General features: G+C 39.7%; 2 protein-coding genes and 1 pseudogene across 4 annotated transcripts in view; 1 reads left to right on the top strand and 2 right to left on the bottom strand.

Moving 5' to 3' along the window:
* NKAIN2 (sodium/potassium transporting ATPase interacting 2) overlaps window positions 1-18,904 on the top strand; it is a 1,117,882-nt gene that overhangs the window by 237,422 nt on the left and 861,556 nt on the right. The window lies entirely within an intron of this gene.
* LOC110138003 (LIM/homeobox protein Lhx2) lies at window positions 14,817-16,305 on the bottom strand. The gene is given in 2 exon segments (XM_020894740.2): window positions 14,817-15,136; window positions 15,138-16,305. Coding segments are annotated over 2 exon segments (1,089 nt in total). The 5' UTR covers window positions 16,082-16,305; the 3' UTR covers window positions 14,817-14,991.
* LOC110138004 (AN1-type zinc finger protein 1 pseudogene) lies at window positions 17,106-18,097 on the bottom strand (annotated as a pseudogene).

Below are 18,904 nucleotides of genomic sequence, written 5' to 3'. Positions count from 1 at the left end.
CAGTTTTAATCATCAAAATGACTATCATGATTTCTTTTACTCACATACAATTTTTATTGACCTACCTACTGATAAATTTTTAAGGAGTAAACCCCAGTCTCTTGAAGAGATCTCTAGTCTTTCCCATTCTGTTGTTTTCCTCTATTTCTTTGCATTGATCACTAAGGAAGGCTTTCTTATCTCTCCTTGCTATTCTTTGGAACTCTGCATTCAAATGGGAATATCTTTCCTTTTCTTCTTTGCTTTTTGCTTCTCTTCTTTTCACAGCTATTTGTAAGGCCTCCTCAGACAACACTGATGCTTTTGAACTGTGGTGTTAGAAGACTCTTGAGAGTCCCTTGGACTGCAAGGAAATCCAACCAGTCCATCCTAAAGGAGATCAGTCCTGGGTGTTCATTGGAAGGACTGATGCTGATGCTGAAACTCCAATACTTTGGCCACCTCATGAGAAGAGTTGACTCATTGGAAAAGACCCTGATGCTTGGAGGGATTGAGGGCAGGAGGAGAAGGGGATGACAGAGGATGAGATGGCTGAATGGCATCACTGACTCGATGGACATGAGTTTGAGTAAACTCCGGGAGTTGGTGACAGGTAGGCCTGGCGTGCTGGGATTCATGGGGTCGCAAAGAGTCGGACACAGCTGGGTGACTGAACTGAACTGAAACTCCAGTCATTATCTCTGCTCTTTTTTTTTTTTTCTTTTTCCTTAACTGTAATTCATTGGTTAAATTATTTTTGACCAGATTCTTTTCTTAAGGCCATATGGCTAACTGCTTTCATGAAGTTCTTACTCACCACCTAATTGCAGAATTGCAAAGCTATTTTGACTTTGATTTGGAACCATTTGACTTTCTTCTGTCCATTATTGAGAATCTCTTCCTCCTCTGGATTTGAGCAAACTCCGGGAGTTGGTGTGATGGACAGGGAGGCCTGGCATGCTGTGGTCCATGGGGTCACAAAGAGTCCAACATGACTGAGCAACTGAACTGAACTTCCTCCTTTGGTCCTCATTATGTTGGGTGAAATTTTTCTCCACTCATACTCGCACAACCCTTGATGGTATTTTCTGGAGGTTCAGCTGAAATCACTTTTCATTACTGTTTTTTACATGCTCTACTTTGGTGATACCATCATCTATGCTTTTATTTTAAATGATTCAGTCAGTTCATTTCAGTAGCTCAGTAATGTCTGACTCTTTGTGACCCCATGGACTGCAGCACACCAGGCTTCCCTGTCAATCACCAACTCCTCGAACTTGTTCAAACTCATGTCTATCAAGTTGGTGATGCGCTCCAACCATCTCATCCTCTGTTGTCCCCTTCTCCTCCTGCCTTCAATCTTTCCCAGTATCAGAGTCTTTTCTAATGAGTCAGTTCTTCCCCTCAGGTGGCCAAAGTATTGGAGTTTCAACATCAGTCCTTCCAATGAATGGTCAGGACTGATTTCCTTTAGGATTAGCTTGTTTGATTTTCTTGCAATCCAAATGACTCTCAAGAGTCTTTTCCAACACCACAGTTCAAAAGCATCACTTCTTCAGTGCTCAGCTTTCTTTATTGTCCAACTCTCACATCCACACATGACTATTGGAAAAACTATAGCTTTGACTAGATGGACCTTTGTCAGCAAAGTAATGCCTCTGCTTTTTCACATGCTGTGTAGATTGGTCATAGCTTGTCTTACAAGGAGTAAGTGTCCTAATTTCATGGCTGCAGCTACCACGGGCTTCCCTAGTGGCTGACCTGGTAAAGAATCCACCTGCAATGCAGGAGACCTGGCTTCGATCCCTGGGTTGGGAAGATGCCCTGGAGAAGGGAATGGCTACCCACTCCAGTATTCTGGCCTGGAGAATTCCATGGACCATATAGTCCACGGGGCTGCAGAGTCGGACATGACTGAGTGACTTTCACAGTCACCATCTGCAGTGATTTTGGAGCCCAAGAAAATAGTCTCACTATTTCCACTATTTCCCCATCTATCATTGTCCAAATGATTATCAGGTATTTATTCCACAATCTACATTGTCTGTCCCAGCTTCTATTTTTAACTGAAGGCGAGTCTTCATCTGAGTATCATCTATTGACCTCATAGTCAACATGTACAAAACCTAAATCATTGTCGTCCTTCCTCAACCTTATTTTATACTTCAGTCTTGTGGCATCATCATGTACTAAACTTCCCAAACTTGGTTTGTCTTTGATCTAACACTTTGTTAATGCCTTTGGATTTCACGGGTCATCAGTTTTTAGAGACTGAATCCGTATACTTTATGTCTATATCTCAAATCAGTCTCCTCTTTTTTCCATTGTTCCTGCTTTAGCTTAGACTTCATTAAAGTTTCAAGAACTGTACAGCCTTTCTAACTAGTATGTTTCTGTTACCAGACTCTTGCCATTCAAGTTCAACAGCAGAGGATTCTCTCTGCTGACTGCAGGGTAGATTCCTTGCTGCTCTGATAAGATCATTCCTGTATTTTTGTTGCCCTGAGTCCCAGTTGGTTCCCTATTACGCTCAGGATGGAATTCAAACCTGTGACAAATTCTTTGACCCTCTGAGCCCAATCTTACCTATCCAGCTTTATCACCTATTTTTCTTTCTATTCATATAGGCAACCTGTCTTTTGTAAATTTGTTTTTAAACAATTTGTAAATATACTTAATTCAAATGACAAACTAAACATAAGTGTACTATCTGATACGTTTTGACATATATATGCAGCATTGAAACAATGACCACAATGAACACGGGGAACCTAACCCATCACTTCCAAAAGTTTCCTTGTGCTCCTCTCCTGTATATAACAACTGATATCCTTTCTGAGACCACATGGGAGTTTCCATTCTAGAAATTTATACAAATGGAATCATAAGATGTTACTTCTACTTTTGGCTGGATTCTTACACTCAACAAAATGATGAAAAAATACTTACATTGTTGTACATATTAACAGCCCACTCCCTTTTCATTGTTGAATAGTATTCTGTTTTATGGATATACCACAATTTATCCATTTACCTGCTGATGGACATTTGAGTTGTTTTCAGTTTGGGGATTTCAAAAATAAAGCTTTTGTGAATATTTGTATACAATTATTTTAATGGGTGCATGCTTTCCTTTCTCTTGAATAAAGAAATAGGAGCAGTAGTCCCCCAAAACCTGTCCTTTCTCTTGAACAGAGAAATGATGGGCTAGGCCATATAGTTGTTATTTTATTTTTTGTGAAATTATTATCATTGTTTTTCAAAGTGTTTGCAGCAGTTATATTCTTAGCAGTACATAAGAGTTCTAGGTACTGACTTCTTGCCAGAATGTTGTCTTCTTAATTTCTTGCCATTGAAACAGGTCCCTAGTAGATTTTATTGTGGTTTCATTTCCATTTTGCTAATGACTAATGATGTTACGGGCTCCCCTGGTGGTTCAGAAGGTAAAGAATCTGTCTGCAATGCAGGAGACCTGGGATGAATAGAATATCTTTTATGTGTTACTGTATATCTTATTTGGTGAACTATCTATTCAAATCTGTTGTCCATTTTTAACTGGAAATTTTCTTTTGAAACTCAGTATTCTTCATATATTCTACATCCAGGACTTCTATGATGCATGCATTTGCAAATATTAAATCTTTCATTCTCTGAATAGTATTTGTGAAGAACAAGTATTTAACTTAATGAAATATAATTTATCAATTTTATTCTTGTATAGATTTTTTTGGCCGACTATTCAAGAAATCTTTGTCTAGCCCAAAATCACCAAGGTTTTAGCCTATGTTTTAGCCTAGAAGTTTTTTTGTTCTAAGATTTACATATACATTTGCACATCTTTTGCATATCATTAAGATAGGATGAATCCTGAGGTGAAGTAAAGTGAGGCATTAGTGAATAAGTTCTTTTCTTTGTAAATTAAAATTTCACTAGTATTATTTAAAACAGGCATCTCTGATAATATTGTGTAGTAGGGTGAGCAGTAGTCCCCCAAATCCTGTCCAATTTCTAATCTTCAGAAACTGCAAAAATGGTTCTTACATACCAAGGAGAAATTTACAGATGCAGTGACGTTTCTAGGACTTGAGTTGGGAAATTATCCTGTGGGCCCAGTCTAATCAAAGGAGGCCTTAAAGCCAGAGAACCTTTCACCAGCTAAGGTGAGAGAGAGAGAAAATCATAGAAAAGGATTAGAGAGCTGTGACCTTGCTGTCTTTGAAAGTAGAAGGGCCTTGAATCAGTGAATGCAGATGGCTTCCAGAGGCTGGAAAAGGCAAGGAAGGGACTTCTCCCCTAGTCTCCAAAAGAGGAATGCAGCCCTACTGACACTGTTTTATAGTCGATGGAATCTTTGTTGGCCTCTGACCTATAGAAGTACAAGGTAATTGTTGTTGAGTTGCTCAGTCATGTCTGACTCTTTGTGACCCCATGGACTGCAGCATGACAGGCTTCCCTGTCCTTAACCATTTCCTAGAGTCCACTCAAACTCATGTCCATTGAGTCAATGATGCCAACCAACAATCTCATCCTCTGTCATCCCCTTCTCTTCCTGCCTTCAATCTTTCCCAGCATCAGAGTCTTTTTCAGTGAGTTGACTCTTCACATCAGGTGGCCGAAGTATTGGAGCTTCAGTATCAGTCTTTCCAATAAATATTCAGGGTTGATTTCCTTTAGGATTGACTGGTTTGATTTTGCAGTCCAAGGGACTCTTGAGAGTGTTTGCCAACACCACAGTTAAAAAGCATCGATTCTTCAGTATTCATCCTTCTTTATGGTCCAACTCTCACACATACATGACTACTGGACAAAACCATAGCTTTGATTAGATGGACTTTACTAGGCAAACTGATGTCTGCTTTTTAATATGTTGTCTAGGTTGGTTATAGCTTTTCTTCCAAGGAGCAGGCATTTTTTAATTTCACGGCTGTAGTCACCATTCATGGTGATTTTGGAGCCCAAAATTTTGGAGCAGAAAATAAAGTCTGTCACTGTTTCCATTGTTTCACCCATCTATTTGCCATGAAGTGATGGGACCAGATGCCAGGATCTTCATTTTTTGAATGCTTAGTTTTAAGCCAGCTTTTCACTTCCCTCTTTCACCTTCATCAAGAGGCTCTTTAATTCCTCTTTGCTTTTTGCCATAAGGAAAGTGTCCTCTGCATATCTGAAGTTATTGATATTTCTCCCAACAATCTTGATACCATCTTGTGAGTCATCCAGCTTGGCATTTTACATGATGTACTCTGCATATGAGTTACATAAGCAGGGTGACAACATACAGCCTTGACATTCTCCTTTCCCTATTTGGAACCAGTTCCTTGTTCCCTGTCCAGTTCTAACTGTTGTTTCTTGACCTGCATACAGATTTCTCAGGAGGCAGGTAAGGTGGACTGGTATTCCTATCTCTTTAAAGATTTTCTGGTTTGTTGTGATCCACACACTCAAAGACTTTAGTGATGTCAGTGAAGCAGAATGTTGGCAGTTTGATCGCTGGTTCCTCTGCCCTTTCTAAATCCAGTTTGTACATCTGGAAGTTCTTGGTTCACATACTATGGAAGCCTAGCTTGAAGGATTCTGAGCGTTACTCTGCTAGCATGTGAGATGAGTGCAATTGTGTGGTAATTTGAATATTCTTTGGCCTTGCCCTTCTTTGGGATTGGAATGAAGACTGACTTTTCCAGTCCTGTGGCCCCTGCTGAGTTTTCCAAATTTGCTGACCTATTGAATGCAGTACTTTTACAGCACCATCTTTTAGGATTTGAAATAACTCAGCTGGAATTCCATCACCTCCACTAGCTTTGTTCGTAGTGATGCTTCCAAAAGCCCAATTGACTTCACATTCCAGGATGTCTGGTCCTAGGTGAGTGATCACACCATCATTGTTATCCGTGTCATTAAGATCTTTTTCGTATAGTTCTTCTGTGTATTCTTGCTGCCTCTTAACATCTCTGCTGCTTTGAGGTCCATACCATTTCTGTCCTTTATTGAGCCCATCTTTGCATGAAAAGTTCCCGTGGTATCTTTAGTTTTCCTGATGAGATCTCTAGTCTTTCCCATTTATTGTTTTCCTCTACTTCTTTGCACTGTTCACTTAGGAAAGCTTTCTTATTTATCCTTGCTATTCTCTGGAACTCTGCATTCAGAGTGGTATATCTTTCCTTTTCTCCTTTGCCTTTTGCTTCTCTTCTCCGCTATTTGTAAGGCCTTCTCAGACAACCATTTTCTCTTTTTGCATTTCTTTTTTTTTTGGGATGTTTTAATACCATGCACTTCTGTACAATGTTACGAACATCTGATAGAGTGCTTGAAGAGCTGTGGACAGAGGTTCCTAACATTGTACAGAAGTACAAGACAATAAATTTGTATTTTTTAAGCCACTAAATTTTTATCCTCCTTTCTAAACTGTTCTTTCTGATAAACAAGCAAAAAACCTTCTTTTTTTTATTTAGCAAAATGTTAAAAAACTGAATAATAGAGAACAAAGTAAATATTCATTGCACAAAATGAATGAGGAAAAACATTTAAACAATAAATTAGACCCATGGGTATTCTGGCTTCTCAGGTGGTAATGAACCTGCCTGCCAATGCATGTTTTACTTACGGGACCCAGGTTTGATCCCTGGATCAGGAACATACCTGAAGGGACAGCCCTACATCCCACTCCAGTATGCTTGGCTAGAGAATCCCATGGCCAGAGGAGCCTGGTGAGCTACAGTTCAGAGGATCACACAGAGGCTACCTGAGTTAAGTGACTTAGCAAGCAGGCATGGATATCCTGCCACCTAGAGATTATGCCTCTCTGTAAGTATTTATAAAACAAAAATACCAGTATACAAAGTATACAGTATTGTAACCTGCCCTTTTCATTCAATAATATCTTTCTGTGTCAATAACATTTCTACACATTTACTTAACAAGTCTTCTAATGGTAGACATCAACTTATTTACAACTTTCTGCTAGTATAAAAACTATATAAATTTACTACCTTTAATATTTAGGAGTTTCTTTGTTTCCCTTCCTTCCTTGCTTCCTTTAGTTTGTTACCTTCTTAAAATTGTTTATTAAAATACTTTAGAAAATTTTAAAAAGTATAGATAAGAAAATAAGTTACCTATGGTTTTTGTTATCATTTTGATGTCACATCTTAGTTTTTATTTTAGAGCATCGGTTTATATAAAAAAAGTTTTAGTGTTATTTAAACATTTTTATATCATTATTTTCAAGGACTACATATTATTTACCAATATAAACATCTCATTGTTTGTTTAACATACCTCCCTCTAAGGTACACATTTTCCCATTGTTTTGATATTTTAAATATTCCTGAAATCAAGTCTTATGTACACATTTTTATACTTTTCTGATCATTTTCTTAAGATAAAAAATTTGAAATAAATTTCCCTTTCCAGTGGAATGTGTCGTCAGCAGGACTTAGACTTATATTATCAGATTGTCTCTGGAGAAATTTTACTGTGGATCGTGACCAGCAGAGTACGGAAGCGATATGCTGTCTGCCCAAATATCATCATCAAATATCATCTCTCCCATTTTCTTTGCTTATAGAATGCATGTTACAGTTGGATTTTGGCCACTCAGGGAAAGGGATCCTGAGGGTAAATTCTGAGTAGTATGAGCCAACCACAGTTACATGGTTAATCCCCTTCCCTTTGTCAGCAAGTGCTCTAGAGGTGGGGCTGTAATCCATTTTGGGGGGCAAAATATTTAAAAAACAAAAAAAAACACAGCACTTCTTTTTTTTTTTTTCTTCCCTCTCTTTCTTAATGAGGGATATAGTGAATGCCTTCCTTTCCCAAAGTACATTCATCAATATTTCTGATAGTTTTTGTAGGGTTTTAAATTTTAACTCCATTCCTTTTTTTTTTTTAATTGAGTACTGGCTTCTTAAATTCTATCACCATGAAGTCACATAGCATGCCTCATGCTTGAGAGGATCTTATTGGATCACTTCATAGTTCATTAAATGAACCACATTTTAAATGCTTCAGCTGAGAATAAAAACCACCATGAGATGCTGCAAAGCTGTTCTGTAAGTTTAGCATAGCTCCCCAAGTCTCTGGTTAGCTGTAAAATCATTAGCTGTGACTGGGTCATTAGTAATGATAACATCTCCTCTGATAACATACATCAGTCCGAAGATGTTCAGTTTATTTTGCCCTATGCATCTCATAGAAGAATCACTATTTAAGAGCTGTTCTCTCGAGAGAGTACCAATCCAGGTGTGCTTTGAATCATCCACCTAAGTATGCTGAGTGATGGTCTACCATCTCTAGTGATCAGCGTTATGATTGATGTGATTGTAGAATTTCTCTCCTGGAATAAACCTTGTAGACATTCTCTCCCTCTCTGTCAACTCCCCCCACGTGGCCCCTGCAATGGACACCATCCCATCTCAGTGTACAATCAATCTATACTGCTAAAATTCCCCCAGGCAACACCTTGTATCTTTCTAATTATTTGTAAGTCTAAGATTTTCTTCTTTCCAGAATATTTTCAACTTTGATCTGTGGATTCAGTGATCAATTTATACAGCAAGTTGAAAATTTAAGAAAATCTACATAAGACTGTTTAGATCGTTTCCAATGTTTACATTTTGAATTTTATATCTGAAAATTTTAAGGCAACAGTTTGAGGAATATTACTTAATATTTAATAGATTAAAAACTGCCAACACTAGGCCTCTCTTTGACAAAATTTACATGCACAAAAGAAACCAAATATTCCCTTGTTAATGAAAGGAATCATGGGCAGGTTTTGCTGAAAAAAGTGCAAAATTAAAACTCCTGAGGAAATTTATTAAAACCTCAAGAAATTGTACTGTCAAGAACTGGTTAATTACAAACATAATTGAATTTCTGAATTTTGAAAAAAATGCATTTATATGCAGTGTTTGTACCTTGATTAACTTGGCAGTTTAGTGCATGGTTTCCTCCCAAAAGCAGTGATCATTTTGTGCTTAAAATAGATTGAACTGCTGTGTGAATTCATGCCACAGTCCACAAAGCTAATCAGTTTTGAAGAAGATGAAATTGTATTTTTAACTTGGCTGTGAAATAAAATTTCTTTGCTCAGCTTTCTTCTCTTAAATAATACCAATTTTTGAGGCTACTTCCCTGGACCCCAGCCTTCTTCTACATACATAAATTAGCCACCCCAACAACAGCCACACCCCACACCACTGTGGAGGTAGTATTTTTTCCTTTCCATTTTTATTGGCATATAATTGATTTGTGATGGGTGAGTTTCAGGTGTTCAGCAAAATGAATCAGTTATACATCTACATGTATCCACTCTTTCCCATACAGGTTATTACAGAGTACTAAGCAAATGTTCCCTTTGTGATACAGTAGATCCATATAGGTCATCTGTTTTATATATAGCAGTCAGTATATGGCAATCCCGATTTACCCACACCCTCTTTACTGTCTTTCTTTTTACCACCTGGTAACTGTAAGTTTGATTTCTACATCTGTAACTCTGTTTCTGTTTTGTAGATAGGTTCATTTGTACCCTTTTATTAGATTCAACATTTGAGTGATAACATATGATATTTGTCTTTCTCTGTCTGCCTTAATATACTCCATATGACAGGATCAAGGTATTCATGTTGCTGCAAATGACATTATTTCAATTATTTTTTATGGCTAAGTAATATTCCATTGTTTATATGTACCACATCATCTTTATCCCTTCCTCTGTTGATGGACATCTAGGTTGCTTCCATGTCCTGGCTATTGTAAAGATTGCTGCAGTGGACACTGGGTTGCATGTATATTTTTGAATTATGATTTTCTCTGGATATATGACCAGGAATGGGATTGTTGGATCATATAATAGCTCTATTTTTAAGTAACCACCATACTGTTCTCCATAGTGACTGTACCAATTTACATTCCAATCTACAGTGTAGGAAGATTTCCTTTTCTCTGTAACTTCTCCAGCATTTATTATTTGTAGACATCTTAATCAAGGCCATTCTTACCGGTGTGAGGTGATATCTCATTATAGTTTTGATTTGAATTTCACTATACTGATAACTTAATTGCCATCTGTTTTGTTCCAGTATAGTTTAAATTCTTCATAGACATTTTCCCTTAGTACCTACAGTGTCTGTGTGAAGTTGTTTCTTTTATTATTTATATTTTACAAATTAAATAACCAAAGGAAAGATATCTTAATTTGCCTGCCTAAAGTACACATTGGAAAAAGTATCTGAATCCAGGTCTGTGATCTGTCAAATGCCCAGTGCTTTTATCAGTTAAATGACATATCTAGACTTTCCACATGCCTATCAGAATGCCAAGCCTGCACATTCTGGTGCCATTTGTCATCATAAAATGTAAGCGATTAGGGGCTTTTCTCTTAACATTCCCACTGTAATGTGCAACTTTTAAAACATGGTACTAAAGTGAGATTGCCTTGATTTTTCAGAACTTAATTCCTACCTCCCTCACTTTCAGTTCAGTTGCTCAGTCAGGTCCAACTCTTCATGACCCCATGAACTGCAGCACGCCAGGCCTCCCTGTCCATCACAAACTCCCGGAGTCCACCCAAACCCAGGTCCACTGAGTCAGCGATGTCATCCAACCATCTCATCCTCTGTCGTCCCCTTCTCCTCCTGCCCTCAATCTTTCCCAGCATCAGGGTCTTTTCCAATGAGTCAGTTCGTCTAATCAGGTGGCCAAAGTATTGGAGTTTCAGCTTCAGCATCAGTCCTTCCAATGAACACCCAGGACTGATCTCCTTTAGGATGGACTGGTTGGATCTCCTTGCAGTCCAAGGGACTCTCAAGAGTCTTCTCCAACACCATAGTTCAAAAGCATCAATTCTTCGGTGCTCAGCTTTCTTCACAGTCCAACTCTCACATCCATACATAACCACTGGAAGGATCATAGCCTTGACTAGATGGACCTTTGTTGGCAAAGTAATGTCTCTGCTTTTTAATATGCTACCTAGTTTGGTCATAACTTTCCTTCCAAGGAGGAAAGCCTTTTAGTTTCATGGCTACAGTCACCATCTGCAGTGATTTTGGAGCCCAGAAAAATAAAATCAGACACTGTTTCCACTGTTCCCCATCTATTTGCCATGAAGTGATGGGATTGGATGCCGTGATCTTGGTTTGTTGAATGTTGAGCTTTAAGCCAACTTTTTCACTCTCCTCTTTCACTTTCATCAAGAGTCTCTTTAGTTCCTCTTCACTTTCTGCCATAAGGGTGGTGCCACCTGCGTATCTGAGGTTATTGATATTTCTCCCAGCAATCTTGATTCCAGCTTGTGCTTCCTCCAGCCCAGCGTTTCTCATGATGTACTCTGCATATAAATTAAATAAGCAGGGTGACAGTATACAGCCTTGATGTACTCCTTTTCCTATTTGGAACCAGTCTGTTGTTCCATGTCCAGTTCTAACTGTAGCTTCCTGACCTGCATACAGGTGTCTCAAGAGGCAGGTCAGGTGGTCTGGTATTCCCATCTCTTTCAGAATTTTCCACAGTTTATTGTGATTCACACAGTTAAAGGCTTTGGCATCCTGGAGGTAAACATTTTTTTGCATTTGAATAATAAAAGTCTCTGAATCTTTTTTTCTTATGCCTTTTTAATCTTGAAGTTCAGTTTAAATAGTAAGTTTTGAAAATATAAGACTTTCTGTGTATTTTCTAGAGTAATGAACTCATCTTGGTCACCTTATACCTAAGGTCATCCTTTTTGTAAAAAGGGTATTTTAGTAAAATGGATCATCTTATAGATGATAATAGATCATCTTATAGAAAGGATAAAGACTTTAGATCAATTTCACTTTAAGGATGTCTTTATGGAGGCAACTGTAAATTGATAGAGATATTACATCTAGATACTCTGTAGAAACAATGTTCAATGGAAGCTATTAAAATATAAGTTATTAGTGGACTGTTAGCTTTAATGGTCTAGCTGATATAGCAGATAGGCATATTATTGCTTTTTTTTTTTTGTAGTTCATAAATTTTATTTCCATGTATCACATTAAGAAAAACAAGATACAGTGTACTAATACTGAAAATAGCAACTGGAACTGTTTCTGTGATATCTCAACTAAATTCTCAGGGAACTTCCCTGGTTTAAAAAGACAAGAACAACAAACATGAAGAACTTGAAACCAAAGCTACCTTTACGTTATGTGACCAAATATCTTAATTCACGACTGTCTCCCAGGTCAAAGAGGTGTGAAATGTAAATTTTACTTTCCTCAGATCCTTCCATCTGCAGCCTCTCCCCTTCTCCTTCAAACTACCCAGAATAAAATCTGACAAAGCTGGGGAAAATCTAGTAGTTCATTATTCATGTGTATTTACTGGCTGCTTACATGACAACTAAACGCATTTCTATCATCATGTAGGTTAAATATTTATCTGAGTTTAAAATTTCTTTCAATTTGTGGGTTTTCTACTTTTAGTTCTAGTTGCCTGTGAGCAGTGAAAAGATTCTAAAGGGGAAGGTGGGTACAGTCAACCTTAGAATTATATTAAGCAGACTCAAAGCCTTAGAAGAAAGCCTGAGAAAGGGGTCAGATTTGAAGAGGCATTTGGAAGTGAGACCCTCGAGGGACTTCCTCTCCTGCCCACAGTGGTGGTCTTTTCAGAAGACTGCTCAGGCTGCAGCCCCTCCCTGCACCCTGGATCTGTAGCGCCTCCAAGAATGCTGGCACCTGTGTCTTCCAACTAGTCCGCTCAACTATCCAAGATCAGATTTCTGATGATTTAAGTAAGTCCTTTCCTTCACACTGCTTTCTCTTTTCTAATCATGACAGGACCTCTTCTTTGGTCTCAAGTTTAGCTCAGTCTCTGCAGCCTTACTTCCTCTCTTTTCAACCCCCATTGGTATTTTTTCTGGTATATTTAGCTTTTGTTCAATTTATGAGACGTGTTGGTCAGCTTACTATGTGCAAGTAATTATGACAGATGCTAAGGTATTAGTTGGTATTAAAACTTTCTGGTATATGGTAACATATTTAAGGATTTTTTAACTTCTGGTCTCCTGGTTTCTAATAAAAGAGTTATTAGAGTATAATGGCACTTTACTATATATTCATTTGGCACTTGCTATACTGCTTTGTATTATAGTTTTAATTACGTATCCATCTCTTCATTGTATCCACCATGGCAGTTAGAATCAAATCCTTACATTGAGAAGGTACTTGAATAACTTGGTTAATAAATGAATGTATACACAGCGGATAGAAATCAGAAGTTACCTCCATTCACTGCATGAAAACAGTATGAAGAAAGAATTAGAGATGAAATAAACATTCTGAGTTTATTCCCTTAAGTAAACCTAAAGCCACTATCCCTGTCTATTGCAAGGTAGGAAAGGGACAGATAACAAACAAATAATTTCCATTCCTTCTCTATAGTGGTACTTTGTTGAGTATAGCTGGAAGACATCAGTCAGGAGCATTAATTTTAATGTATCGGTACAAGGTTGTAACTTGTGGCATGTGTTGTGCTTGGGTATATATAAATGGCCTGTAATAAACTTCAGCTATCCCATCTTCCTTTTTACTGTAATATATCCATACTGACAAAATGACGAATGAAGTCACTGGAGAGGGTTTTTATCAGAGATATACCCCAAAGCACTTAGGTGGCAACAAAAAAATAATTTCAAACAAAAAACAAACAAAAAACCCCCTTCCTAGGCCTGAGATTCCTCATCTACAAACTTTGTAGAGTGAATGAGATGACCTCTGTTTCTATGATTCATGTATACACATCAATTTACACATCATAATGGAGGCAGATACTAAGGCTACAGTTCCACGCCCCATGAGGCTAGGCTTGGTCATGTGTCTTGCTAAAAGCAAAAGGTCATGTGTCTTATCTTCTAACAGCCATTTCTTTCTTCTACCATAAGAATGGTTCAGTTCAGTTCAGTTCAGTTGCTCAGTTGTGTCTGACTCTTTGTGACCCCATGAATTGCAGCACACCAGACCTCCCTGTCCATCACCAACCCCCAGAGTTTACTCAAACCCATGTCCATTGAGTCGGTAATGCCATCCAGCCATCTCATCCTCTGTCATCCCCTTCTCCTCCTGCCCCCAATCTCTCCCAGCATCAGGATCTTTTCCAATGAGTTAGCCCTCTGCATGAGATGGCCAAAATATTGGAGTTTCAGCTTCAGCATCAGTCTTCCAAAGAACACCCAGGACTGATCTCCTTTAGGATGGACTGGTTGGATCTCCTTGCAGTCCAAGGGACTCTCAAGAGTCTTCTCCAACACCACAGTTGAAAAGCATCAATTCTTCAGTGCTCAGCTTTCTTCACAGTCCAACTCTCACATCCATACATGACCGCTGGAAAAACCATAGCCTTGACTAGATGGACATTTGTTGGCAAACTAATGTCTCTGGTTTTTTTTGGTTTTTTTTTAGTTTCAATAAGTGGTTTTATTACTGGTTAGATTTTACAAATTCTGGTATTCAAACAGACTTCCACCTTAAAATTCTAAAACAACAAAGCGACCATTGGAGTTTGATTTTTTTCCTTTTTTTTTTTTTTTTCTGTTTAGGACTATTCAAAGTAACAAACTTTTTTTACATTTTTGCTCTGGTCATAAATATACAGAGAAAAAGAGGGAGAGAAAAAATGAACAAGTCATCCAAAGTATGGAGATAAAACAGTATTCCTAAGGCACGTGGCAGTCTTTGAAAATACAGAAGCTCTAGCCAACTTAGATTATTTGTTGTTTTTCCTCGCTCAGTCCACAAAACTGTACAGTGACACAAATGTTGTGTTGCAGATAGATCTTCCAAGTAATTCTAGTCCAAAGAGCTGAGTCAGCCGGGGGTGGGGGGGGGGGGGCAATTATTTTCTTCCTCAGTTTCCAGGCGAGATCCTAAAATGTGGTTAGTTAGTTGCTCAAAGCCTCTATTTTAAAATACACTTGGAATTCAACTAAAGATAATTTCTTTTTTAAAGAAATTGTGGGGCGGGGGCAGAGGTGGGGAGGCGGGGCGAGAGTCATTAGAAAAGGTTGGTAAGAGTCATTTGCGAGGGGCTGTGAGGCTCGTGGCCATCCAGGTTGCCAGTCACAGAAGTTAAGACGGACGTCACAGTCGGCAGGGTGGGGCTAGTCAAGTCTGTGAGGGTGGTGGGCGTGCTGGAGGGAGGCGTTGGACAGCTCCGAGGCCGGCCCTGACGGAGTCCCTGTCTGCAGCAGCGCCTCCGTGGACTTGTCCACGCCCGTGTTTTCCTGCCGTAAGAGGTTGCGCCTGAACTTGGCCCGGGCGTTCTGAAACCAGACCTGCAGAACCCGCTTGGTGAGGCCTGTCTTTTGCGCGAGCTGCTTCAAGTCCTTGGCTTCGGGGTTGTGGTTAATGGCAAAGTAAGACTTCATGGTCCGAAGCTGGTGGTGCTTGAAGGAGGTGCGCATGCGCTTCGTCTTCTGGCTGCTCGGGTATGGCTGGTCTCGGTCCAGGTGCTCCGCGTCGTTCTCATTACAGCTTAGGGCAGCGTTGTAGGCAGCCAGATCCGCCCCAGGCCCAGGGCTCTTGTGCTTCCTCGGCCGCCCCTTCTGCACTGTGCCCACGCCATTGTAGTAGGGAAGACCCAGAGGGTTGGCCCCGGCTGCACCCAGCCCGGCGCTCTTGGCCGCCGCGGCTGCCGCCACTGCAGCCGCCACGTCGGCGTGGTTGAAGTGCGTGGGGTACTCGCCCTGCAGCAGTGCCTCGAAGTGCAAGCGGCAGTAGACCAGGCTGTCCTTCATGCCGAAGTGGTCACCCGTGGTCAGCATCTTGTTACACGTGGTGCACGTGAAGCAGTTGCGGTGATAAACCAAGTCCCGAGCTCGCATCACCATCTCCGAGGCCGAGATGCCCAGGTGGCAGCGGGCGCAGCGCTGCACAGAGAACCGCCTGTAGTAGTCTTCCTTGCAGTAGATGCTTCCATCCTTGCTGAAACAGGTGAGCTCCGACTCCAGGTTGAGCTTGCACTCGCAGCACTTGAGGCAGCGCATGTGCCACTGCTTGTCCACCGCCAGCAGGTAGTAGCGGTCGGAGATCTTGCCCCCGCAGCTGGCGCACAGCGCAGCGCGGTCACTGCTGATGGATGGCATGGTCCTCTCTCCTCGGTCCTTCTCAGCATTATCTCCCACACTTTCTTCTTTCTTTCTTTGTGCCTCCCCTCACTCTCCACCCCTCCTTGCTCCCGATGCTCAGGAGGACTATGTATTTCTCCCGCCTTGAAGCAGCAGCCCCAGCCCCGGAATCAGAACTTAGTCCATTTCTCTGCTCTGAGACCTCGAACCAGTCACTTCCTCCCTCCCAGCTGCAGTTTCCTTCAATGTCTTTGGTTTTTAATATGCTATCTAGGTTGGTCACAACTTTCCTTCCAAGGAGTAAGCATCTTTTAATTTCATGGCTGCAATCATCATCTGCAGTGATTTTGGAGCCCCCCAAAATAAAGTCTGACACTGTTTCCACATCTATTTCCCATGAAGTGATGGGACCAGATGCCATGATCTTAGTTTTTTGAATGTTGACCTTTAAGCCAACTTTTTCACTCTTCTCTTTCACTTTCATCAAGAGGCTTTTTAGTTCCTCTTCACTTTCTGCCATAAGGATGGTGTCATCTGCATATCTGAGGTTATTGACATTTCTCCTGGCAATCTTGATTACAGCTTGTGCTTCTTCCAGCCCAGCGTTTCTCATGATGTACTGTGCATATAAGTTAAATAAGCAGGGTGACAATATACAGCCTTGATGTACTCCTTTTCCTCTTTGGAACCAGTCTGTTGCTCCATGTCCAGTTCTAACTGTTGCTTCCTGACCTGTATACAGGTTTCTCAAGAGGCAGGTCAGGTGGTCTGGTATTCCCATCTCTTTCAGAATTTTCCACAGTTTATTGTGATCCACATAGTCAAAGGCTTTGGCATAGTCAATAAGAATGGTAATGTCCCCCGAAAGGGTCAAAGCTTCATCTTAGATTCTGGAGTAAAGATAACATAGAGCAGAGTCACGGCCCATCAAAGCTGACATTAACCAAATGAGAAATACACCTTTGTTGTTGTAATTACAGCATAAACTAATAAAAGTTAATTAGGTACAAGAATTTGTTAATAACTGGATGTCAGTTAATGGTTACACTTGAAAACACAAAAATTCAAATTCAATTTAATAGAAGACTAATAATGTAAATTATGACATAATAGAATTCAAAAGGAACTTAAAAATATATATATATAGTATTTGTAGTAAAAGAAGTTGACTTAATGTTGAATTTTCTTCTTGATTTCTGGCTTGAGTCCCTGCATGATTATTCCAAGTAAGAATCAACATTTTTTAAAAGCTGGTCTTCATCACTCAGATATTCCAAGATAATATTTCCACCATTGTACAAAGGGCAATCCTCCTTAGAAATCCAGGTTTCCAAAATATGATCCAAGGGTAAGGCCTCTCCTGAGACACTGTGACATAACCTCAATTTCTTAGCTGTTAGTCTGTTGTCATTTTTAAGGATGGCTAAAGAAGCTGCAAAGTCTGTGGCCTTTCCAACACTCCATCCTCGGCAAAAGAACATGGCTTTCCTCTTCTCTTTGCTCCCCTTAGGTAAGAAAACCTGAAAGTAAATTCTTTCCGTCTGTGGCAATGATTTATCTCCAGCAGCATGCATCTTTAATTTCATCAGTGCTACCTTTGCAGCTGTTTCACTAATTTTTGCACCTTTCTGTCGTTTACTTGCTGTCTCTCCTGTCTTGGAATCAATAACGTCTTTGACGAGTTTCTGAGAGGCAGCCATACGAGGCCTAGGGATTTCCAGTTTTTCACAGTTGTGATCTGACTGATGACGGTGTCTCAGGCAGAAGTTCTTCTCACAGTAAGGAAACATGATGGGCACAAGCTCGCTCTCAGCACAGTCCCTGAAAGAGCATGGGTGAGATGTATGGGTGTCTGACTTCGTTCTCTTGTTGAGGACAGTCACCTCAGGACAGCTATGGGACTCTCTGCTCTTGTGTTCAAGGCAAAATACTCCTGAACATCCATCACATACAAATGGAAGAAAATCTAGGCACCGGCAGCGTTCCACCTGGCAGTGCCCCCCGACGTTCAGCTCCGCCATCTCCGCGCGCGCGAGAGGTCTATTATTGCTTATTCAGCCATTCTCTTTAATGCTATTGTTCACCTCAGCTTGAAATAATATCAGTACTTTGAGTGATCTCTCTGTTCCTCTTAATATTCAAATAAAAGGCAGCAGGAAGTAGAGAGGATTTTTTTTCCCTGAGATCTTGTGAAGTACACATCTGTACCTAGGCTGTCTGTACTTAATCTTTGGGTTTCTGAAAGCCAGTGTGAAAATGGATCTCTCACTCTTGGTGAAGGAGCAATATCATTCCTGCCAAAATTAGTCTATATTATATAGTTGCTCAATCCCTTTTGTATATTAATATTAGAGTTTTGAAACTTTGATTGCATCCATCCTCTTAGCATCATTTCTCCCTATGTAAGTTATCTAGAGTTGGCAATCAGGGAAAACTTTCCCTGGTATTCTAACTTTTGTATGTTTACATCTTGAGAATAGGCTAAAATGGAAGTAACATAAAAACATTAAGTTTTCTGTGCCAACTACTGTATGTTTCAGGAAATGATTTGGTATATAGTATATTGATATATAAAGTCAGTATTTAATTTTTGAAGGGAAATAAAAGCCAACATAAGAACAGGTATCCTGTATTGGCTCTTAAATGAATTAATGAATTAAGCATATTCATTCAGCCAGTATTTGTTGAGCACCTAATATATTCTGGATAGAGTTTAAGTCTTAAAGACAAAGCTTTAAAAAAAAGACAGTCTTTTCTTTCATAAGCTTAACATCTACCCTGGATTATTTTATGTCATTTCAATTTATATGACTTAAATGTCCCATATTACATTTCTTGAAA

The sequence above is a fragment of the Odocoileus virginianus genome, chromosome 19 (genome assembly GCF_023699985.2).
Source record: "Odocoileus virginianus isolate 20LAN1187 ecotype Illinois chromosome 19, Ovbor_1.2, whole genome shotgun sequence".
NCBI lineage: Eukaryota > Metazoa > Chordata > Mammalia > Artiodactyla > Cervidae > Odocoileus > Odocoileus virginianus.
Note: the sequence above shows the minus strand (reverse complement) of the source record. Positions and strands in the feature narration are given on the sequence as shown.